Source organism: Callospermophilus lateralis, chromosome 19 (assembly GCF_048772815.1).
Source record: "Callospermophilus lateralis isolate mCalLat2 chromosome 19, mCalLat2.hap1, whole genome shotgun sequence".
In the NCBI taxonomy this organism is placed as follows: domain Eukaryota; kingdom Metazoa; phylum Chordata; class Mammalia; order Rodentia; family Sciuridae; genus Callospermophilus; species Callospermophilus lateralis.
The window spans coordinates 26,704,115-26,721,941 of NC_135323.1; the positions used below are offsets into that span (position 1 = coordinate 26,704,115).

The following is a 17,827-nucleotide window of genomic DNA, read 5'->3' on the forward strand; positions in this document are numbered from 1 at the left end:
TTTGGAAATTCTTACTAGACGCCTTCAATTTGTTTTACATGAAGTACATCAATACAATAAGATTTGCAGGGCACGGTGGCACACGCCTATAATCCTAGTGGCTCAGGAGGCTGAGGGAGGAGGATTGCAAGTTCAAAGCCAGCCTCAGCAATGACGAGGTGCTAAGCAACTCAGTGAGACCCTGTCTCTAAATAAAATACAAAATAGGGTTGGGGATGTGGCTCAGTGGTCGAGGGCCCCTGAGTAGTTCAATCTCCAGTAACCCCCCTGCAAAAAAATTTATTTTGATGTATCCTGTTTTACTAATCATATCTATTGAAACTTCTGGGTTTTTTTTGTTTTTTAATTTACATATGAAGGCATTACAATTCTTATTATACATGTGGAACACAAGGAACTTCTGTATTCTGCCTTCTTTAGGAAGACTATCTTTACCCAAGGTATAGTGTTTTATACAATGTAAAACATTTAATGTAACTCTTTTCTTTTTGTTTTATATTCATTTTATATTAACTCTTTAGGTTTTATATTTAAGTTGATTTTTGAGTGGTTGAAGCCAGACTACATATTTATAGGTATTTTTTCCCAGAGAAATTGCTGATTATCCTTAAATAATTTTTTGGCTAGCATGGACATTATCTGAGGATTGGAAATGTTTTTAGAAAACTCTTTTTAGAACATATAAATTTCCGTAAATTCGCGGGTCGGTTTCTGGAAGCTCCTTGCTCCTCCTGCCCTGTTCTTGCTCTGCTGTGACAATGTCTCACCTGTGGTGGCTTCACCATCTGCTCTGATTTTTGTTCAATCAATTGTCTTTGCTTTTCTTCCCTGTTCTTTTTACAAAATTGACTTTTTGATTCATAACATTTACTGCTATATAAATTTTAAAAATTTCCTTGTCAGGCAGCATAAAAAATCCCACTGGGATTTTGATTGAAACTGCATTAAATTAGTGAGCTAATTCAGAGAAATCAATGAGGAGAAGTGACATTTACAATGGCAAGTCTTCCTATCCATGAAGGTGATACTCTCTAGCATTACCGCTGGCTTCTGTCACTGAACGGAACCAGCCCTCTGCGTGTGGATGATACTGTGCAATGTTGAGAACATATTTTTTGAGATCCCAACTTTTCAGGGCAGTGGTCTCCAAATTATTTTGATTACGTATCCATATGAGTGAAATTTGTGAGCATTAAAGAACATGCATTAGTTACCTACATATTGATACAAATATGTATTTTATGAAAAGTTTTTAAAACTTATATGAGGTAAAAATCAAATCAACAATACTTTTTTTAGACAAATGTTTTATTTTGTTATTTAAAAACCATTTGCGCTCATTAAAAATAGCAGTGGTCGCCCGGCACAGTGGCACACACCTGTAATCCCAGGGACTTGGGAGGTTGAGGCAGGAGGATCACAGTTCAAGAATAGTCTCAGCAACTTAGCAAGGCCCTAAGCAACTCAGGGAGACCCTGTCTCTAAATAAAATATAAAAAAAAAAAAAAGGGCTGGGAATGTGGCTCAGTGGTAGAGAGCCCCTGAATTCAATCCCTGTTACCAAAAAAAAGAAGAAACTTGATCTGAGGTGGGGCTTTGGGGAGGGCTAGATGATGTCACTAGGGTGGAGCCCCTTGACTACATACTGGTGGCTTTCTAAGAAGAGGGAGAGAGACTAGAAGAGAGACATGCACGAGCTGTGTCTCTTGAAACAGGATGATCTGCTCCACCTTGGGACTCTGCCATTAAGAGCCATCCCCAGCTGGGCATGGTGGCCCACACCTGTACCTCCAGCAGCTCGGGAGGCTGAGGTAGGAGGATCAAGAGTTCAAAGCCAGCCTCAGCAACACCGAGGTGCCAAACAACTCAGTGAGACCCTGTCTCTAATAAAATACAAAAAAATAGGGCTGGGGATGTGGCTCAGTGGTTGAGAGCCCCTGAGTGCAGTCCTGGTACAAAAAAAAAGAAAGCCATTCCCAGATGTGAGTCCTCTCCTTGGACCATAAATATGAGTCAAAATAACCTTTTTCTTTGTAAATTACTCCATGTGATGGTTTGGACAGGAGGCGTCTCCCCAGAGCTCCTCTGTTAATGCTGAAGTGTTCAGAGGTGAAGTCACTGGACTGAGAGCTATGGCCTGACCACCCATCCTAGTTTTAATGGGTTGACCGCAGTAACTGTAGGCAGGTGGGGTGCTGGAGGGGAAGGTCTCGGGGGCTGCCCAGGAGGGGCGCATCTTCCCTGCAGCCCCCTCCTGTCTCTCTGCTTCCGGCTGCCACGAGGCCAGCAGCACTCCCACTCCCCCATAACACCCTTCCACCACGATGTTCTGCCCAGAGTCACGGACGCAGAGAGCTGGGGACTAAACCTCCGAAACCATGAGCCAAATAAACTTTTCTCCATTTAAGTTGCTCTTATCAGGTATTTTGGTCAGAGTGATGAGAAGCTGACCAGCACAACAGAAAATGGACCAATGCAAATGTCCTTCTACAGGGTCTTGATGGAGGGAGTCACCCCATTTTCTGCACCTCCATCCCTTCTCCACGTGAGCACACACACAGCATTTCTCCCCTCTGGAGGAGGTGGCAACGAGGCACCAAAAAAAAAAAAAAAGAAAGACACAAGCGTTCCAGAGAGGATGGAGCAATGGGTTACACAACAGACAAAGTGACTCACAGAAGACTCAGACTACAGGATTTACAATAGGTGGCCCTGGGAGACTGTTATCCAAGTGGTAGGGATTAACTCAAGTGAGCTCATGAGAAAGACAGGAACTCAAGGTCGTGGGCACACACTACCTTCCTGGCACCAATTAGAGTGGTTTGAACCACTCAGAAAACATGGGTTTTTTTGTTTTGTTTTTTCTTTTTAATGAATGGGTTATCGTGTAGATTTTAAGGCAGATTAGGCCATCATGTCCAGGTCTAAGTAGAGAAATATAAGAGTTTTGTTCTCTCATAATTTTTGGCAATACAGTTAATCCTCATTATTCCTGAATTCTGCATTGATGGATTTGCCTACAGTTTATTGGTGCTTCCCAGGCATTCAAAGACCTGCCCAGGGATGAGGTGCTCGCCTTGCAGGTGCGCAGCAGAGGTCACAGGAGGCGAGGCTCTGTCTTCCTCTAACTACGATCAAGATTTGCTTCTTGGTCTAGTTAATGTTACATTTTCCCACATACTTTTCTTCGTGTGTGTGTGTGTGTGTGTGTGAGACAGAGACAGACAGATTTCAGGGCTTTGCTGCGATGTGGCCTACCGCCTACGGAGAAAGAGATGGACTGGATGTGGCATGAATTACAGTGCTCTGGTCTCTAAGTTCAGGGTCAACAATGCAAATGGACTAGAGTCCTTCCATAGAAACCCACAAACACATGTATTAGCAGGTTCACAGAAAGGCCCCATCCAGATCTGACGCCCAGATCTCTAGGAGCAAGGGTCCCGGGACTTCAGGGAACAGCTGTGAATCAGGATGGACTGTAACTAATAAAAGCTTTGCAAACAGCTCTTGTTAAAATGCATAAAGAGCAGATACCTTCCCGACAAACTGCTGGGTTGTTGTCTTTGCTTTGAAATAACTTTTTTTTTTTTGGGGGGGGGAGGGTATCTGCTAGTAAATAAATCCTCAACAGCCACTAGAAAGAAATGCTAGCAACGCGAAAGCCCCTGTCTCTTCGCAAAAGAAACATGCACCTTAGCACGTGCACGTGGACCTGGGCAGCTGCCGCCAGGGACGAGGAGGACAGGAGGAGCGTCGTCGCAAGGCGTGGGGGGACGCCTGCGGTCCTGGCCCCTCGGCAGGCTGCGGCGGGAGGATGGCTTGAGGCCACCTGAGCCGCACAGGAAGACCCCATCTCTCGTTTGGGGCGGGGGGGAGTTCCGTTCAGCTGTGCCCGCAACGTGAGGTATCCTGAAAGTGTCAACGAGGCGCGACGTTACATCTAGGCAACGGGTAAACGGCCCGCCGACCCTCGGGGACCGCAACCTAATCCGAACGCCGCGACTGCGACGTCGGGCGGAGGGGCCTGGCGGGCGGCCGAGGCCTGGCGGGCACGCCCGGGCCGAGACCGACCACCGGCGGCCTTCCTCGGGGCTTGCGGCCGGGCGTCAGGCAGCGCGGTCGGGCGGCTGGCGGGACGCGAGCACCGGAAGCGGCGCCGCCCACTTGGGGCGCTGCGGACACGCGCGCAAGGCCGCCTCCGGACGCAAACAAAAAGGGGCGCGGGGAAGGGGACGGACGCGCACAGCAGCGCGAACCAGGGCTGCCGCCCGCACGCCCGCTGGCTGCCGCCCCCGGTACCGGACCCCGCGGCAGCGCGCAGCCCGCGTCCCCAGGTGCGTATCCGGCCTCGCCGCCGCCGCGGAGCGCGCGCCCGCCTCAGTCCCGCTCCCGAAGGCGGGGGAGGTCGGCGCACGGCGGGCGCGAGCCCTCGGCCGCCCCGGCCCCCGGGCGCGCCCCGAACCCTATCCCCGCGGGCAGGCCAGGAGTGGGGGTGGGGCGGGAGCCCTGCGGCGGGGACGCGGCCGCACGCACGCACGCACGCAGCGCGCGGCCCTCTCCCCTCTGATTGGCTGGGCGAGGGCGGGGGTGGGGGTAGAGACTCGCCAGCCCGCGGTGCCCGCGAGGTCACGCTCCGCCTGGCGTACGTGGGGCGCCTGCGCTGCGTGACGACGCACCTGATTGGCCGGATGGGGAGGCGGGGCCGCCGTCGTTGCTCGGCTCCGCCCCCGGCGTCAGGCGCTCCCGGGTGGTTTTGTCTGGGTCTGCTGCGCGCCGGGCTGCCGGGGAGCTGATTGACGGCCGCGAACCTGGGCCGACCCGGGGAGGGAAAGGCTCGAGCCAGGAGTGCGACCCGTCGCGGTTCCGGCTTCGAGTTCCGGGGGGACAGAAGCCTCCGGGGCTGTGTTGTTCGCTCCAAGCCCAAGCTGTTTGTCCTTTGTGTTCGTTTTGTTTGTTTTGTGGTGCTGGGGATGGAACCAGGGCCTGTGCCTGCGGGGCAGGCGCTCCACCAGCTGCGCTGTATCCCCAGCCCTGTTCTTTTTTTTTTTTTTTTTAAAGAGAGAGTGGGAGAGAGAGCGAGAGAATTTTTTAATATTTATTTTTTAGTTCTCCGCGGACACAACATCTTTGTTTGTATGTGGTGCTGAGGATCGAACCCGGGGCCGCACGCACAGAGCGCGCTACCACTTGAGCCACATCCCCAGCCCCCCAGCCCTGTTCTTAATTGACGCATAATTGTATTTGTCTAGGGGTATAGTGTGGTCTTTTCTTACGTGTCTGCAGAGTATGGTGATGACCAGACCAGGGTGATTGACATCATCCCAAGTGCTTGTCTTTTCTGTATTAGGAACATTCGGGATTCTCTGCTGTTTTAAAATACACAACTGTTGTCAACCGTAATTAAGCTTCTGTGCTACAGAGCATTGGAAGTTATTCCTTACATCCCTCTCTCCCTCCTCCCACACTCTTGCCAGCCTCTGCTGTCTACTGTGAAATCTAAGAACATTCCTTTCTGTGCCTGGCCCATTTCACTTAACGTAGCCTTCCAATTCCATCCATGCTGCTGCAAGTGACGGAATGTCCTTCCTCATGACTGAATAATATTCCAGTGTGTATATGTGCCCCATTTCCTTTATCCACCATCTCCTGTTCCACATCTGGGAGGGTTCCTTATTCCAGTTATTGCCAGTGGTGCTGTAGAATTGCAATGCAAGTGCAGATTCTGATCTTTCGGATGTTTACCCAGCAGTAGGATTGCTGGAGCATATGGACCATACCGGGTTTCTGTTTCCAGATTTCGGGGGAGCCTCCATACTGTTTCCCACGGTGGCTGTACTACTTCACAATCCCACCAACAGTGTATGAGTTCCCCTCTTTTGGAATTCCTACCGGCATTGTACATTTTTCTTCTTTTTTAAAACGTATGTGTGTCCTGGGGTGGAACCCAGTGCCTCACACGTGCTAAGCAAAGGCTCCACCACTGAGCGCCACTCCCAGCCCTTTCTTTGTAATTTTATTTTGGAAGCACTTCTTCCTCCTTTGCCCAAACTGACCTCCAACTTTCAGTCCTGCCTCAGCCTCCCAAGTAGCTGGGATTACAAACCTGTCTATTTTTGTCTGTTTGATAATAGCCATTCTATAAAAGCATGTGAGTCGACCTTTGTGTGTTTTAAGAAAAAAAAAAAAAAAAGATGTTTTATTTTTGTGCTGATAATTTTAAAGTTAAACAGATGTCTGGGTATGAAATTGGAAATTGGCCAGTTGGAGACAGCTCACAGCTGCAGCTGAACGACTTGAGCAGACTTTTTCTTTTTTTTCGTGGTGGTGATTTGCAGTGATAAACAATTCAGAGTGCATCCTGGTTGTTCCGGCCTTCCTGATTTTTTCCCCCCAAGTGCTGGGATTGAACCCAGGGCCTTGCACAGGCCCAGCAAGCACTCCCCTGCTGAGCTGCACCCAGCCCTGCCCTTCCTGTGTGTTGCTTAGCCCCTGAGGTCTGCTTCCCTGAGCCCAGGGCCTCAGCCTGCACAGTCCCTTCCCTCCTCCCCTGGCTGCAGAGCTTGGAAGGTGCCTTCATTTCCCTCGCCCCCACAGTTGCTCACTGTCCCCACATGCCCTGGACGGGGTGTCCCACTCTCTCTTGCCTCTGTTGCCTGAGATTCTACCCTGGGTGTGCAGCCTGCCTCGCTCGAGAGCACAGGATTTGGATTCTATCCTCCTTTGTGTCTTGAGTCCCCTTCGTGCCCCCAGTGTAAGTTGTCACCCAGCCGGTGCTTGGTACATTTTAATCGAGTGGTGAACAGGTGCACTTGAGTTTGTAGCTTCATACCCTGTAGACCTGAGCTGAGTGGGAGAAGGCACCTCCAGAACTTGATAGCTAAAACCAAGCTCAGAAACCCGAAAAATGGAGCTTTGGAAAAGAAAACATTGAAATAAATGTTAAAGACTTAACCAGGCCTCTCTTTCAAGATTTCAGAGATTTACTAGGTGGAGCAGATGACCTTCCAGGTGTAAGTGACAAACTCAGTTTGTGTGAACTATCGGGGACTTTTGACCTCGGGCCGTGGGGTCCTTGACACATGGCTGCAGGAAGGCAGCCGTGAACAAGAGGCAAAGGAGTGAGTGTGGCCATGTTCCAGTGACATTTTATTCACAGAACCAGGCGGCCTCCGGATTTGACCCCCAGGCTGCGGAGGGCTGACCTTGCTCTGGAGGTTTGCTTTGCTCCAGTGAAGTATCGTACAGAGGAGGAGGGAGTCCTGGGACAACTGGGACGTCCAGGCGGCTGGCGAGTTTGGGTTCTGTTTATTTTTATTTTTATTTAGTTTTAGTTTACATTTCCAGTTTTAGAAGAGCAGAAGTTGGGCTGGGGCTCAGTGGTAGAGCGCTTGCCTAATATGCAAGAGGCACTGGGTTCGATTCTCAGCACCACATACATATACACCAAATAAAGATCCATCAACAACTAAAAAATATTTTTAAAAAAGCAGAAGTTAATTACTGTATAAAATCTGTGATCTAAATAAACGCACTGGTACCTTAGAGGTGATAGGAAAGGAGATCACCACCGTAGCCTCCAGCAGATTTTATTCTGGAGTACAGACTCATTCCTTGCAGTCTTTAGCCTGATTAGAATGTGGGGACTGTTTCTCCCTTCAATCATGTCATTGTCTCCGAGCTCTGTCAGGCCTGGCATGTGCCTCATCAGAACAGAAGAGATGGGCTTCCCTCCACTTGTGGCTATGCTAAGGCTGCAGTAAACCCCAGGGATTAGAGCACACTTGTTACTTATTTATTGCCCTGCTGGGATGGAACCTGGGGTGCTTTTTCACTGATAAAGTGACCCAGCCCTTTTTTATTTTATTTTTGAGACAGGGCTCACCAAGTTGCCCAAACTGGTCTTGAACTTGGACTTGCAGTCCTCCTGCCTTGGCTTCTCATGCTGGGCCTGCAGGTGTGTGCCACCTTGCATGGTTTGTTTTGTGGTACTGGGGTTGGAACCCAGGGCCTGGTGTGTGCCAGGCAAGACCTCTACCACTGAGCCACACCCCTAGCCCTCTGCTTTTCTCTCTCTCTCTCTTTCTTTCTTTTTGCTACTGGATATTGAAACCAGGGGCATTTTTCCACTGAGCAGCACCCTCAGTCCTTTTTATTTTTTGAGACAGGATCTCACTAAGTTGTTGAGATTGGCCTCCAACTTGAGAACCTCCTGCCTCAGCCTCCTGAGACACTGGGATGAGCTTGTGCCATCATAACTATATGTTACTTGCCTGCTGGGGTTGGAACCCAGGGCCTTGCACCTGGTGGGAGGTGCTCTTACACTGAGCCCAGCCACAGTCCTCTTGGGGATCGCTGTGATATCATTAGCAGAAAGTGGGGTCCTTCCTCTGCTGTCAGCAGGTGTCCATCAAGCAGCTTCCCTCTGTGTCTCAGAAGAAGGCTTTGCTGAGACTTGATGGAAAGAGTTGTCCAGAGTTCGACAGGCGCCCCACCACGCAGCTGTTAAGCCATGGTCACCTGTAGAGGCGAGGAGAAATGGCTGTGTCCACCTTGTGGGCGGTTCCCACCTTCAGCCTCAGGCACAGCTTACTCGGGGCAGGGTGGGTGGGGCCTGGGACATGCCATTCTCTTGATGGTCTCAGTCCTCCGGGTCTCACGCACCTCAGCTCCTGACACCCTGCCCAGATGAAGAGTGGGAGACCCCACTGGGTCAGTGTGGCAGCAGGGCTGGCTCTGGGGCCAGGCGGTGGTGGTCAGGCTGTGGCGTCTAGCAGCCCAGGACCTGCGAGGCCACCAGCCAAGTATGTGACGAGGTTTCAGGGAGCCTGAAAAGTGTCCGAGTCACCCTGCAGGTGAACTCTAGGGGCGCTTCTGTCAGTGACACCAGTCCAAGAGAGGCTGGGGTGTGGCTCTTTGGGGGGACGAGTGCTCAGCATGCCCAAGGCCCTGGCTTCCATCCAGCAACGAAAACAGACAGAAAATTAAACCCCATCAAAAATCCAGCAAAGGTCTTAGAGAAGAGCCAGCTGCCTCTCCAGCCGCCCAGCAGGGACAGGTGTCTGGCAAAGGCAGCTCAGCAGCCTGCACCGGTGCTGAGCAGGGTGTGCCTCGCCCCCAAGACGCCCCCGCTGGAGGCCGGTCTGCCCGTGGTGGTGGGACCCTAGGAGGGGGCTGTAGTGGAGGTGGGAGGTCTGCAGGGCGCTGCCCTCAGGAGGACTCCCGTTGTGTTCTCAGAACTCACTTGGTTCCTACGAAACAGGTGGTTATTAAAGGAGCAAGGCCACCCTCTCCCTGCTTCCCACTTCCTGTCTCCCCACTCGATCCTCTGCTTATGCTCCCACCATTGTAATTACCATCCGCCATGAGGCCCTCACCAGAGACTGAAGCGATGGGGCCGCCTGATCGTGGACTTTCAACCTCCAAAAATATGAACTAAATAAACCTCTTTTTTAAAAAAATGAAATATCCAGCCTCAGTTATTTTGTTATAGTAACAGGAAACGGCCTAATACAGGTGGTTAACAGATTTCAGAACTAATTTAACTAGTTTATCTGGAAAAATGCACAATGATGACAAAGTTGTATCTGCTGATAAAGGGCTAGAAAAACCTCTCTCTGAACAATAAAGGATCATAGAAGAAAAATGCTGTCCCTGGAACAGGTATCAGGTGCTCCCTAGGACCCTTCCCATTCAGGGTCTCAGCCAGGCTCTCTGCATTCTTCAAGGGTGAGCTCCTCAGTGCAGAAGGAGGGTTTGGGCCACCTTGGTGGCCGCCTCACGGCTCTGAAGTGTGCTGAGACCCTGGTTTCTGTCACTCACGTCCATGTTGCTTCTTTTGCACAGGGATCATGGCCCAGGTAGCGATGTCTACCCTGCCCGTTGAAGATGAGGAGTCTTCGGAGAGCAGGATGGTGGTGACCTTCCTCATGTCTGCCCTTGAGTCCATGGTGAGGTGGTCTGTGTTTCTGCCACGGCCCTTAGTGGGTCCTTATTGACACAAAATTGAGGGGCACTTTCCTGTTGCTTATTTATTTTCGCAGGGGGGTACCAAGGATTGAACTCAGGGGCACTCAGCTACTGAGCCCCACCCCCAGCCCTATTTTGTATCTTATTTAGAGACAGGGTCTCACTGAGCTGCTTAGCACTTTGCTGTTGCTGAGGCTGGCTTTGAACTCACAATCCTCCTGCCTCAGCCTCCCCAGCCCCTGGGATCACAGTTGTGCACCACCGCCCGGCCCGTGTCACTTTTGATGTTGACCTGTTTCTGTCTCTTTTGCTGAAAAGTATAATCCAGCCAACTTCTGAAGACGGAATTCTGACCCAGTGTTTACGTTTTGTGTGTGAAAGGCTTTTCTCTGCAGAGGATGGCAGGCTGTCAGATTGCGATTTGTGAACGTGGGTGTGATCGTATATGTGTGGACTTTCTGGACGGGAGATGTACTTTTGTTGACTTTTTTTTGTACTTTGGTTCTGAGGATTGGACCCAGGGATTCTTAACCACTGAGCCACATCCCCACCCTTTCTTTAATATTTTATTTAGAGACAGCGTCTCGGTGAGATGCAAAGTACCTCACTAAGTTGTTGAGGTTGGATTTGAACTCACAATCTCCTTCCTCAGCCTCCTGAACCCTGGGATCATAGGTGTGCGCCACGGTACCAGGCTTCTTTGTTATCTTTTGAAAAATATTTTTCTTGTCTAAATTCAGAGCAAAATTGATGCCAAGTGCCATGGCACATGCCTGTCATCCCAGCGACTTGGGAGGCTGAGGCAGGAGAATCAGAAGTTTAAGGCCAGCCTCAGCAATTTAGGGGGACCCTGTCTCAAAATAAGAAATAAAGAGACCTGGGGGTGTGTCTCAGTGGCAGAGTGCCCCTGGATTCAATCCCCAGTATTGCAAAATAAATAAATACGACATAACTTTGCCTGGGTGGTTAAAATTGGATGAGGAATTTACAAACCTCCGCGTCTGACAGAGATACTGATTTAAAAGGCAGAGTCAGGAGCTCACAGTTGAGAAACCTGACAGCCACCACCTAAGCAGGGGTCAGAGGTCTGCAGTGCTGGGACAGAGGGACGGGGACACCAGCTGCCTCCTGAGCTGGTGCACCTAAGGGGAGAGCGCTGCAGCAGGGACCTGACCAGGAAGCCTCTGACCAGCCCGACCGAGGGGCAACCCACAGAGTCCCGGGGTATGCAGGACGGGCGGAGAGAAGAGAGCTGAGAGGGGTCCCAGGTCCCAGGGGGCTGAGAGGGGACGGCCAGACAGGAAGTGTGGCCTGGACTGGATCCTGGGCCAAAATACTGAGTTCAGAAAACAGAATAAAAATGTTGACTTTAATGTATGTACATACACTTTCCTCCTCCATTAGGGACGTCGGTGGGTCAGTTGGCAAAATACCGAATACGGAACTCACACACACACACACACACACACCCCCACCCAGACCTGTCATCTTTAATCTGCTAAAATCAAATGTAAGGCCTCAGAAGCAACCTTCAGTGGACTGACCTGTGGCCCCAGAGATAACCACCTGTGCTCGTCGCCAGGTCCCATGAATGTCCCCTCCCCTGGCCACAGGCACTTCACAGATGAGACCAGTTAAGGACCTGGAGTGGGGACCCTTGGGATTGGCCGAGGGCTTATTTGACACCCGAGGAGCAAGCTCCTGGGCCCTGTTCCCAGAGGGCCAGAGGTGCCCGACAGGTGCCAAGCAGGACTGGCCCCTGCTCCCGTCCCGGGCTCCGCTGCCCTGGCCAGGCTCCCCACAGGGACGGTCCTGCAGCACTTGAGAGGACGGCGACGCCCTCCCAGATCTTGGCTTCTCTGTGGGAAGAGGACCGTGATCCAGCTCTGTGTGTGTGTGTGTTACCCAGGAGAGGCAGGGACCGGCTCAGGGGAGGGGCAGAGCAGGGGACGGCCGCCCGAGGCCCGAGCTGGGAAGGACATGGAGAAGATCAGCCAGCTGCAGCAGCGTGAGGGAAGTGGTCAGGACAGGTTGGGAGGTGCGTGGTGGCCGATCGCCAAGCTCTGGGTGTGATGCGAAGCCACAGGAAGTTTGGGTGAAGGAAGTCCAGGGGCCAAGAGGCAGGGAGGCCGGGGGCAGACTGGCCACGGTTCAGGTGGGGACTGGGTGGCTGGGGTGACAGAAACTGCAGAGGCAACTGTTGGTGATTCTGTAGTTCATCCTAACGTTGGACAATAGACATACACACAAGTTGCCATTTTAAGCCTGTGGCTCAGCGGCTTTGGGGCCTCCACCATGTGGTCACCTCGTCCACCTCCAGGATATCCTCTTCCTAGGCACAAAGTCCACCCCCAGGAGGGGCAGTTGTGCATTGGCCCCTGCCCTAGGCACTCCTGGTCCTCAAGCCTCCAGACTCAGGCTGGCCTCCACACGTGGGCTGTCCAGCTCTTGGGCCTCCGAGCCACACACTGGCCTGCGGTTGGCCAAGCAGCCCTGGACACCAGATCCCTAGCCTGTGGCCCCAGCCCCGCCCCCGGCCGTGAGTCAGAGCTGCCCTGCACTCGCCCTACCCAGTGTCGTCTCCGCCTGGCCGCACCCACACGGTGGGCGCAGGTCGTGCCCTGGGGGTCAGGAGGCTGGAGCTGCCCAGCTTTGCAGGAGAGGAGAGCCCTGCCTCTCACCAGCCGGAGGGAAGACAGGGCCCAAAGCTGCCCCCACACTATCCTGACGCTGGGAGATAGGGCAGGGATGTCTGCGCACCTCCCAGGGCTCCCGTCCGTCTGTCTGCCTGCACCTTTCTCCACAGAAGCTGCTGGTCTTCTCTTTCCATGTTCTGTTCTTGGCCCACAAGTACCGGATCTCAGAGCTGGTGACCGCGAGGTGGCAGGTCTGTGATTGGGATGTGAGGCACCCTCCAGAAGCTCAATGTGAGCCGGTGTAAGAATGTTCAGCCAGGTGCGGTGGCGCACACCTGTGATCCCAGCAGCTCAGGAGGCTGAGGCAGGAGGATGGTGAGTTCAAAGCCAATCTCAGCAAAAGCGAGGCCCTAAGCAACTCAGTGAGACGCCCCACCAAATAAATTACAAAATAGAGCTGGGGGGTGGCTCAGTGGTCAGTGCTCCTGAGTTCAATCCCTGGGGTACCCCCTCACCCCAAAAACAGAACGTTCAGAGGTGAAATGATCAGGTCACAAGAGATGCGACCTATTCAGTAGACGAAGCCACTCTCCACCTTGGGGGTTTATTAGGGTGGTAACTGTAGGAGGCAGAGACGGGGAGGAGGTCATGGGCGGGGTGGGGGGGCGCTGGCTTTGTGGTCTATGTTTTGTCCCTGGGAGCAGAGCTCTCTGCCCCCTGGTTGCTGAGGCCCGAGGGCTCCTCCTCTCCACCGCCCTTGTCAGTGATCTGGTCGGAGTGACAGCAGAGCTGACTAACGCAGCCTCGCCCCGGTGTTGGCAGGAGTCACTCTCCAGAGTGCTGTCCGCAGTGTGTTTCAAGAACCTAAAAAGAATTTATACTCTTTGTGTGCAGGTGTCCCACCGAGGAGAGTCCCTCTCCTGGAAATGACCAAACATGCCCAGAGTATTTACCGTCAAGGCCCTTGGTCGTAACGCTGTTATTTATAACAGGAACACAACCCCTCAATGATGTTACGGCTAAGCCAGGGTGTGCGTGGTGTAGAATATCATGTATTCACTTAAAGGTCATTTTTTTCAGGATCAGTTAGTTGTATTTTGAGAAATGCTCAAAAATTAATGTTGGCTGGGGATGTGGCTCAAGCGGTAGCGTGCTTGTCTGGCATGCGCAGGGCGCTGGGTTCAATCCTCAGCACCACATAAAAATAAAATAAAGATGTTGTGTCCACCAAGAACTAAAAAATAAATATTAAAAAAATAATGTCAAGGTAATAAATCAGAATACCAGCTATGTTCAGTAGTACAATCCCGATTTTGTTTTAAACATGTGTATGCTGTTCTTGACCAGCCTGGACAACACAGTGTGGCCCCATCTCAAAACAAACACACATCTCTGCATGTGTGCGTGTTCCCAGGTGTGTGTGTGGTGGCTCTTCTTGGTAAAGGGTTTACAGGTGATTTTTCTTCCATGCACTTCCGTGCATGTCTGTACCAGGGATTGAACCCAGGGGTGCTCTACCACTATGCTACATCCCCACCCAGCCCTATTAGTTTTTTATTTTGAGATAGTGTTTCGCTAAGTTGCTGAGGCTGGCCTCCAACTTGAGATCCTCCTGCCTTGGCCTCCCACCTGGATTGCTGGGATTTTGGGTGTGTACCACCATGCCCAGCTACAGGGTATGGAGTGTAGAGGATAAAGGAGGTTTCCGATGCACAGAGGCCGAAGCTGGCCCAGAAGATTCTCCAACCACTCAGATAAAGCATCTGCAGGTGGAGGATCTGTAGAATCTCTGGGGATTCTTGTGTCTATTGGGACAGGAACCTGCAGCACTGCCCCAAACAGCGAGCGTGTCTGTCTGAATTCTCACACCTGGCGTCTCGGTTGTGAATGATTAGCGTGTCGGGTCATATTGGAATATCAAGTGCTCTCTCCACCGTCCATGCAAAATGATGTTGTGAAATTGTTGTTAAAGCAAGAGTCTTCGTCCAGAGGGTCAGGAGAAGCCCTGACGGAGGGACACGTAGCACCTTAATGTACCTTCCTTTCCGGCTTTGACATGGTATTTGACATGGTATTTGCTCCATAATTTTTTTCGTGGTGATTTTTCTCTTTCCAAACAGATATTCCTTTTGTGGGGGGGCAGTGACCAGGGGTTGAACTCAGGGGCAGTTGGCCACAGAGCCATACCCCCAGCCCTATTTGTGTTTTATTTAGAAACAGGGTCTCCCTGAGTTGCTTAGGGCCTCACTGTTGCTGAGGCTGGCTTTGAACTGACCATCCTCCTGCCTCAGCCTCCCAAGCCTCTGGGGTCACAGGAGTGGGCACCGTGCCCGGCTCAGATACTCCTTCCTTTACCTACTTTCGGTTCCTCTCCTGGACTCCAGATCTGCCCGTGTCTGGACAACGCCATTCGCTGCTTCTCTTGCAGTGTAAGGAGCTGGCCAAGTCCAAGGTGGAGGTGGCCTGCATCGCCGTGTACGAGACAGACGTGTTCGTGGTGGGCACCGAGAGGGGATGCGCCTTCGTCAATGCCAGGAAGGATCTGCAGAAGGACTTTGCCAGATACTGTAGGTGTTCACGCTCCCCCTCGTGTTTCCCAGACCTGAACACGCGTGGGGGCCAGGCTGTGTCTTACGATCTTCTGAGCTTCACGTGTTGTCCTAAGCATGTTTGTTATCGTGTTGTGTTGTGTCATGTTGTGTTGTGTTGTGGTGCTCGGGACGGACCCAGGGCTGCGTTACCACGGAGCCACTCCCCCAGCCCTTTTATTTGTTTTATTTGAGACAGGGTCTTGCTAAGTTGCCGAGGCTGGTGTGGAACGTGCAACCCTCCTGGCTCAGCCTCCTGGGTCACTTTGATTACAGGTGTGCGCCACTGCATCGGCTCTTTGGGACTTCCAGGGCCTTGAGCAGGCCATAGCGTATTCAAGTGCCTGGGGAATTAGTGAGCACTTGTGGCCTTTGTCAGGACGACTTCAGGTGTGAGAGCTGACACCTGTGCAGTGACCATCTCTAGGAGAAGGGAGGGTCTAGTTGGCAGGTTGGTATTCCTTGGAATCAAAAAAGGAAAATCCCAGGTGTGGTGGCGCACGCCTGTAATCCCCGTGGCTTGGGAGGCTGAGGCAGGAGGACGGTGAGCTCCTGCCTCAGCAATTTGGTGAGGCCCTAAGCAACTTAGCAAGACCCTGTCTCAAAATAAAAAGTAAAATAAGGGCGGAGGATGTGGCTCAGTGGTTAAGCACCCCTGGGTTCAATCCCTGGTGCAAAAAGAGGAAAAATATTCATACAGTTTTGTCAGAGGTCATATGGGTGAGTGTGTGCGTTTGCACACCTGTATAGTTCATATAGCTGCCTCCAAAGGTTGGCCAGGGATATGTGTGTACGATTTTACTGCAAAACACTTATCTATTCATCTAAGACATCCTGTCTGTGTTGTGTCTCTGTGTTTCGTAATATCTCTGCTTTCTTGTTTTAATGCCTGTATGTTGGAGATACGTATCAATATTTCCACTTTTTTTTTGATATTAATAATTTGTTTCCCTTTTTTTCCTAAATACATCTTGCAAAAGATCTATTCACCTGGCTCTCCAATAGCCAACGTTTGGCTTGTTTATTTCTCTCTATTCATTGTTATGTCTGTTCTCCTCTTTGTTACTGACATACTGTATTTTTTATTGGTTCAGTTGCTTTTCTTTTCTTGGTTTGGTAGCTTAGGTCACTGACTTTTTCCCATTTCATGCATTTAAAGTTAGGATTTTCCCTCGAGGTAATGTTTTAGCTGCCTCCCACTCGGGATAGGTTTTTGTGATCAGGTGGCTAAAAATATTTTCTGACCTTCACAGTCTGGGGGTGGGGGCACCCCTGAGCTACTGGAAACCTCTACTCAGCCTCAGGGCCTGGGAGATCTTGGTCAGGCATTGCAGGTCATTTTGTGGCTTCTCTCACTTAATGGATCGTGCAAAGCACATGATAACCTCAGTCTTCCCTCGGCTAGAGAGGCTGCTCTTAGCTCTGGACTCCGGTGTTACCCGCTGGGCGTGGTCAGCCCTCCTTCTATCTTATTTGGCAAAAGAATATTCCATGAAAATCCCTTGAAGCTCCCTTGTAAAAATAAAGCAAATGCAGGCTCTTCTCTCTCTTCTTCCAGTTTGAAGCAGGACGCTAGGTCCTAGAGCTGTCCTGCCCCCACTTTTTGAGAATTACTTTCTGGGTCTGTGATTTTCGCCGTGTTTCTCACCTGGTACAGTTCACACGAGGGGAACCCAAAATCCATAGCGGTACAGGCCGTGGCCAAGAGGAGTCTTCCTTTTTGGCCTGTGGTTACCTAGAAGCATTGGCTTCATTTCTGACCACGTGGGGCCTTTCTTCAGTATTGATTTCTAATTAAATTCCACTGTAGTCTAAAAAGGTGCTTCAGGTGATTTCGGTTCTTTTGAATTTATCAAAACCTGAGGTCTGGCTCAGCATATCATTTGTATTGGCAGACATTTCATGTGCACTTTGAAGAACATTGGCTTGTGCAGTTAATGGGCCAAACAGGTCAGTTGTTGAATAGTGTTCTGTTCCCTTTCTGGTTTTTGCCTACTTATTCTGTTCCTGACCAAGGAGGGTTGAAATCTCTAACTGGGTCTGGTGGCGCCTACCTACAGTCCAGCTACTCAGGATCACGCATGTTTCCATTGTTGTGAAACAGATCTCTGGTCTCTGAATCTTGCAAGTCTGAACCTCATACCCAGTAAACTACCCCTCTTCCCAGCGCCCCCAGGCCTGCCGGCTCCCAGCCCGCTCCCCATTCCTGTGAGTTCTGCTATTTTGACATCTCATACCACAGAATCATACACTAGGTAGAACCCTAACTTTTGAAGGGTAGTTTTTCCAAATACTAGGTTTTTGGTTGGCAGTTTATTTTTTTCTTCTGCTTTTAGCACTTTGAAAACATCAGCCTCTTCTTGTTGGCCTGCAGAATTCCTGCTGAGAAGCTGCTGCTGGTCTTATGGAATCTCCTGTGTGTGCTAAACCACCTTCCTCTCCCTCCTCCACGCTCTCCTTTGCCTTTGAGTTCAGGCGGGACTCTCCAGCGCACCGGGGCAGGGCTCTGCTCTCAGTGAGGGGGGGCTCTCAGTGCCACCAGGGTGGGGCTCTTGGGTTCATCCCCACTGGAGTTCATAGAGCTTCTTGAATTTGAAAAAAAAGTGTCTGATTTTCCCCCTCAGATTTGGGAAGCTT

At 51.2% G+C, this 17,827-nt stretch overlaps 1 protein-coding gene across 4 annotated transcripts in view; it reads left to right on the forward strand.

Moving 5' to 3' along the window:
- Nucleotides 1–4,181: 4,181 nt before the first annotated feature.
- LOC143385470 (general transcription factor II-I repeat domain-containing protein 2B-like) overlaps nt 4,182–17,827 on the forward strand; it is a 31,816-nt gene continuing 18,170 nt past the window's right edge. For 2 of the 4 annotated variants that reach the window (XM_076840953.2, XM_076840954.2), the window contains exons 1-2: nt 9,987–12,853; nt 14,987–15,169. In XM_076840953.2, the coding sequence (XP_076697068.2) occupies nt 12,262–12,853; nt 14,987–15,169 (775 nt within the window). In that variant the 5' untranslated portion in view covers nt 9,987–12,261. Of the gene's footprint in view, nt 4,335–9,843; nt 9,948–9,986; nt 12,854–14,986; nt 15,170–17,827 lie in introns of those variants that run through there. The other 2 variants (XM_076840955.2, XM_076840956.2) reach the window with 2 other exon arrangements.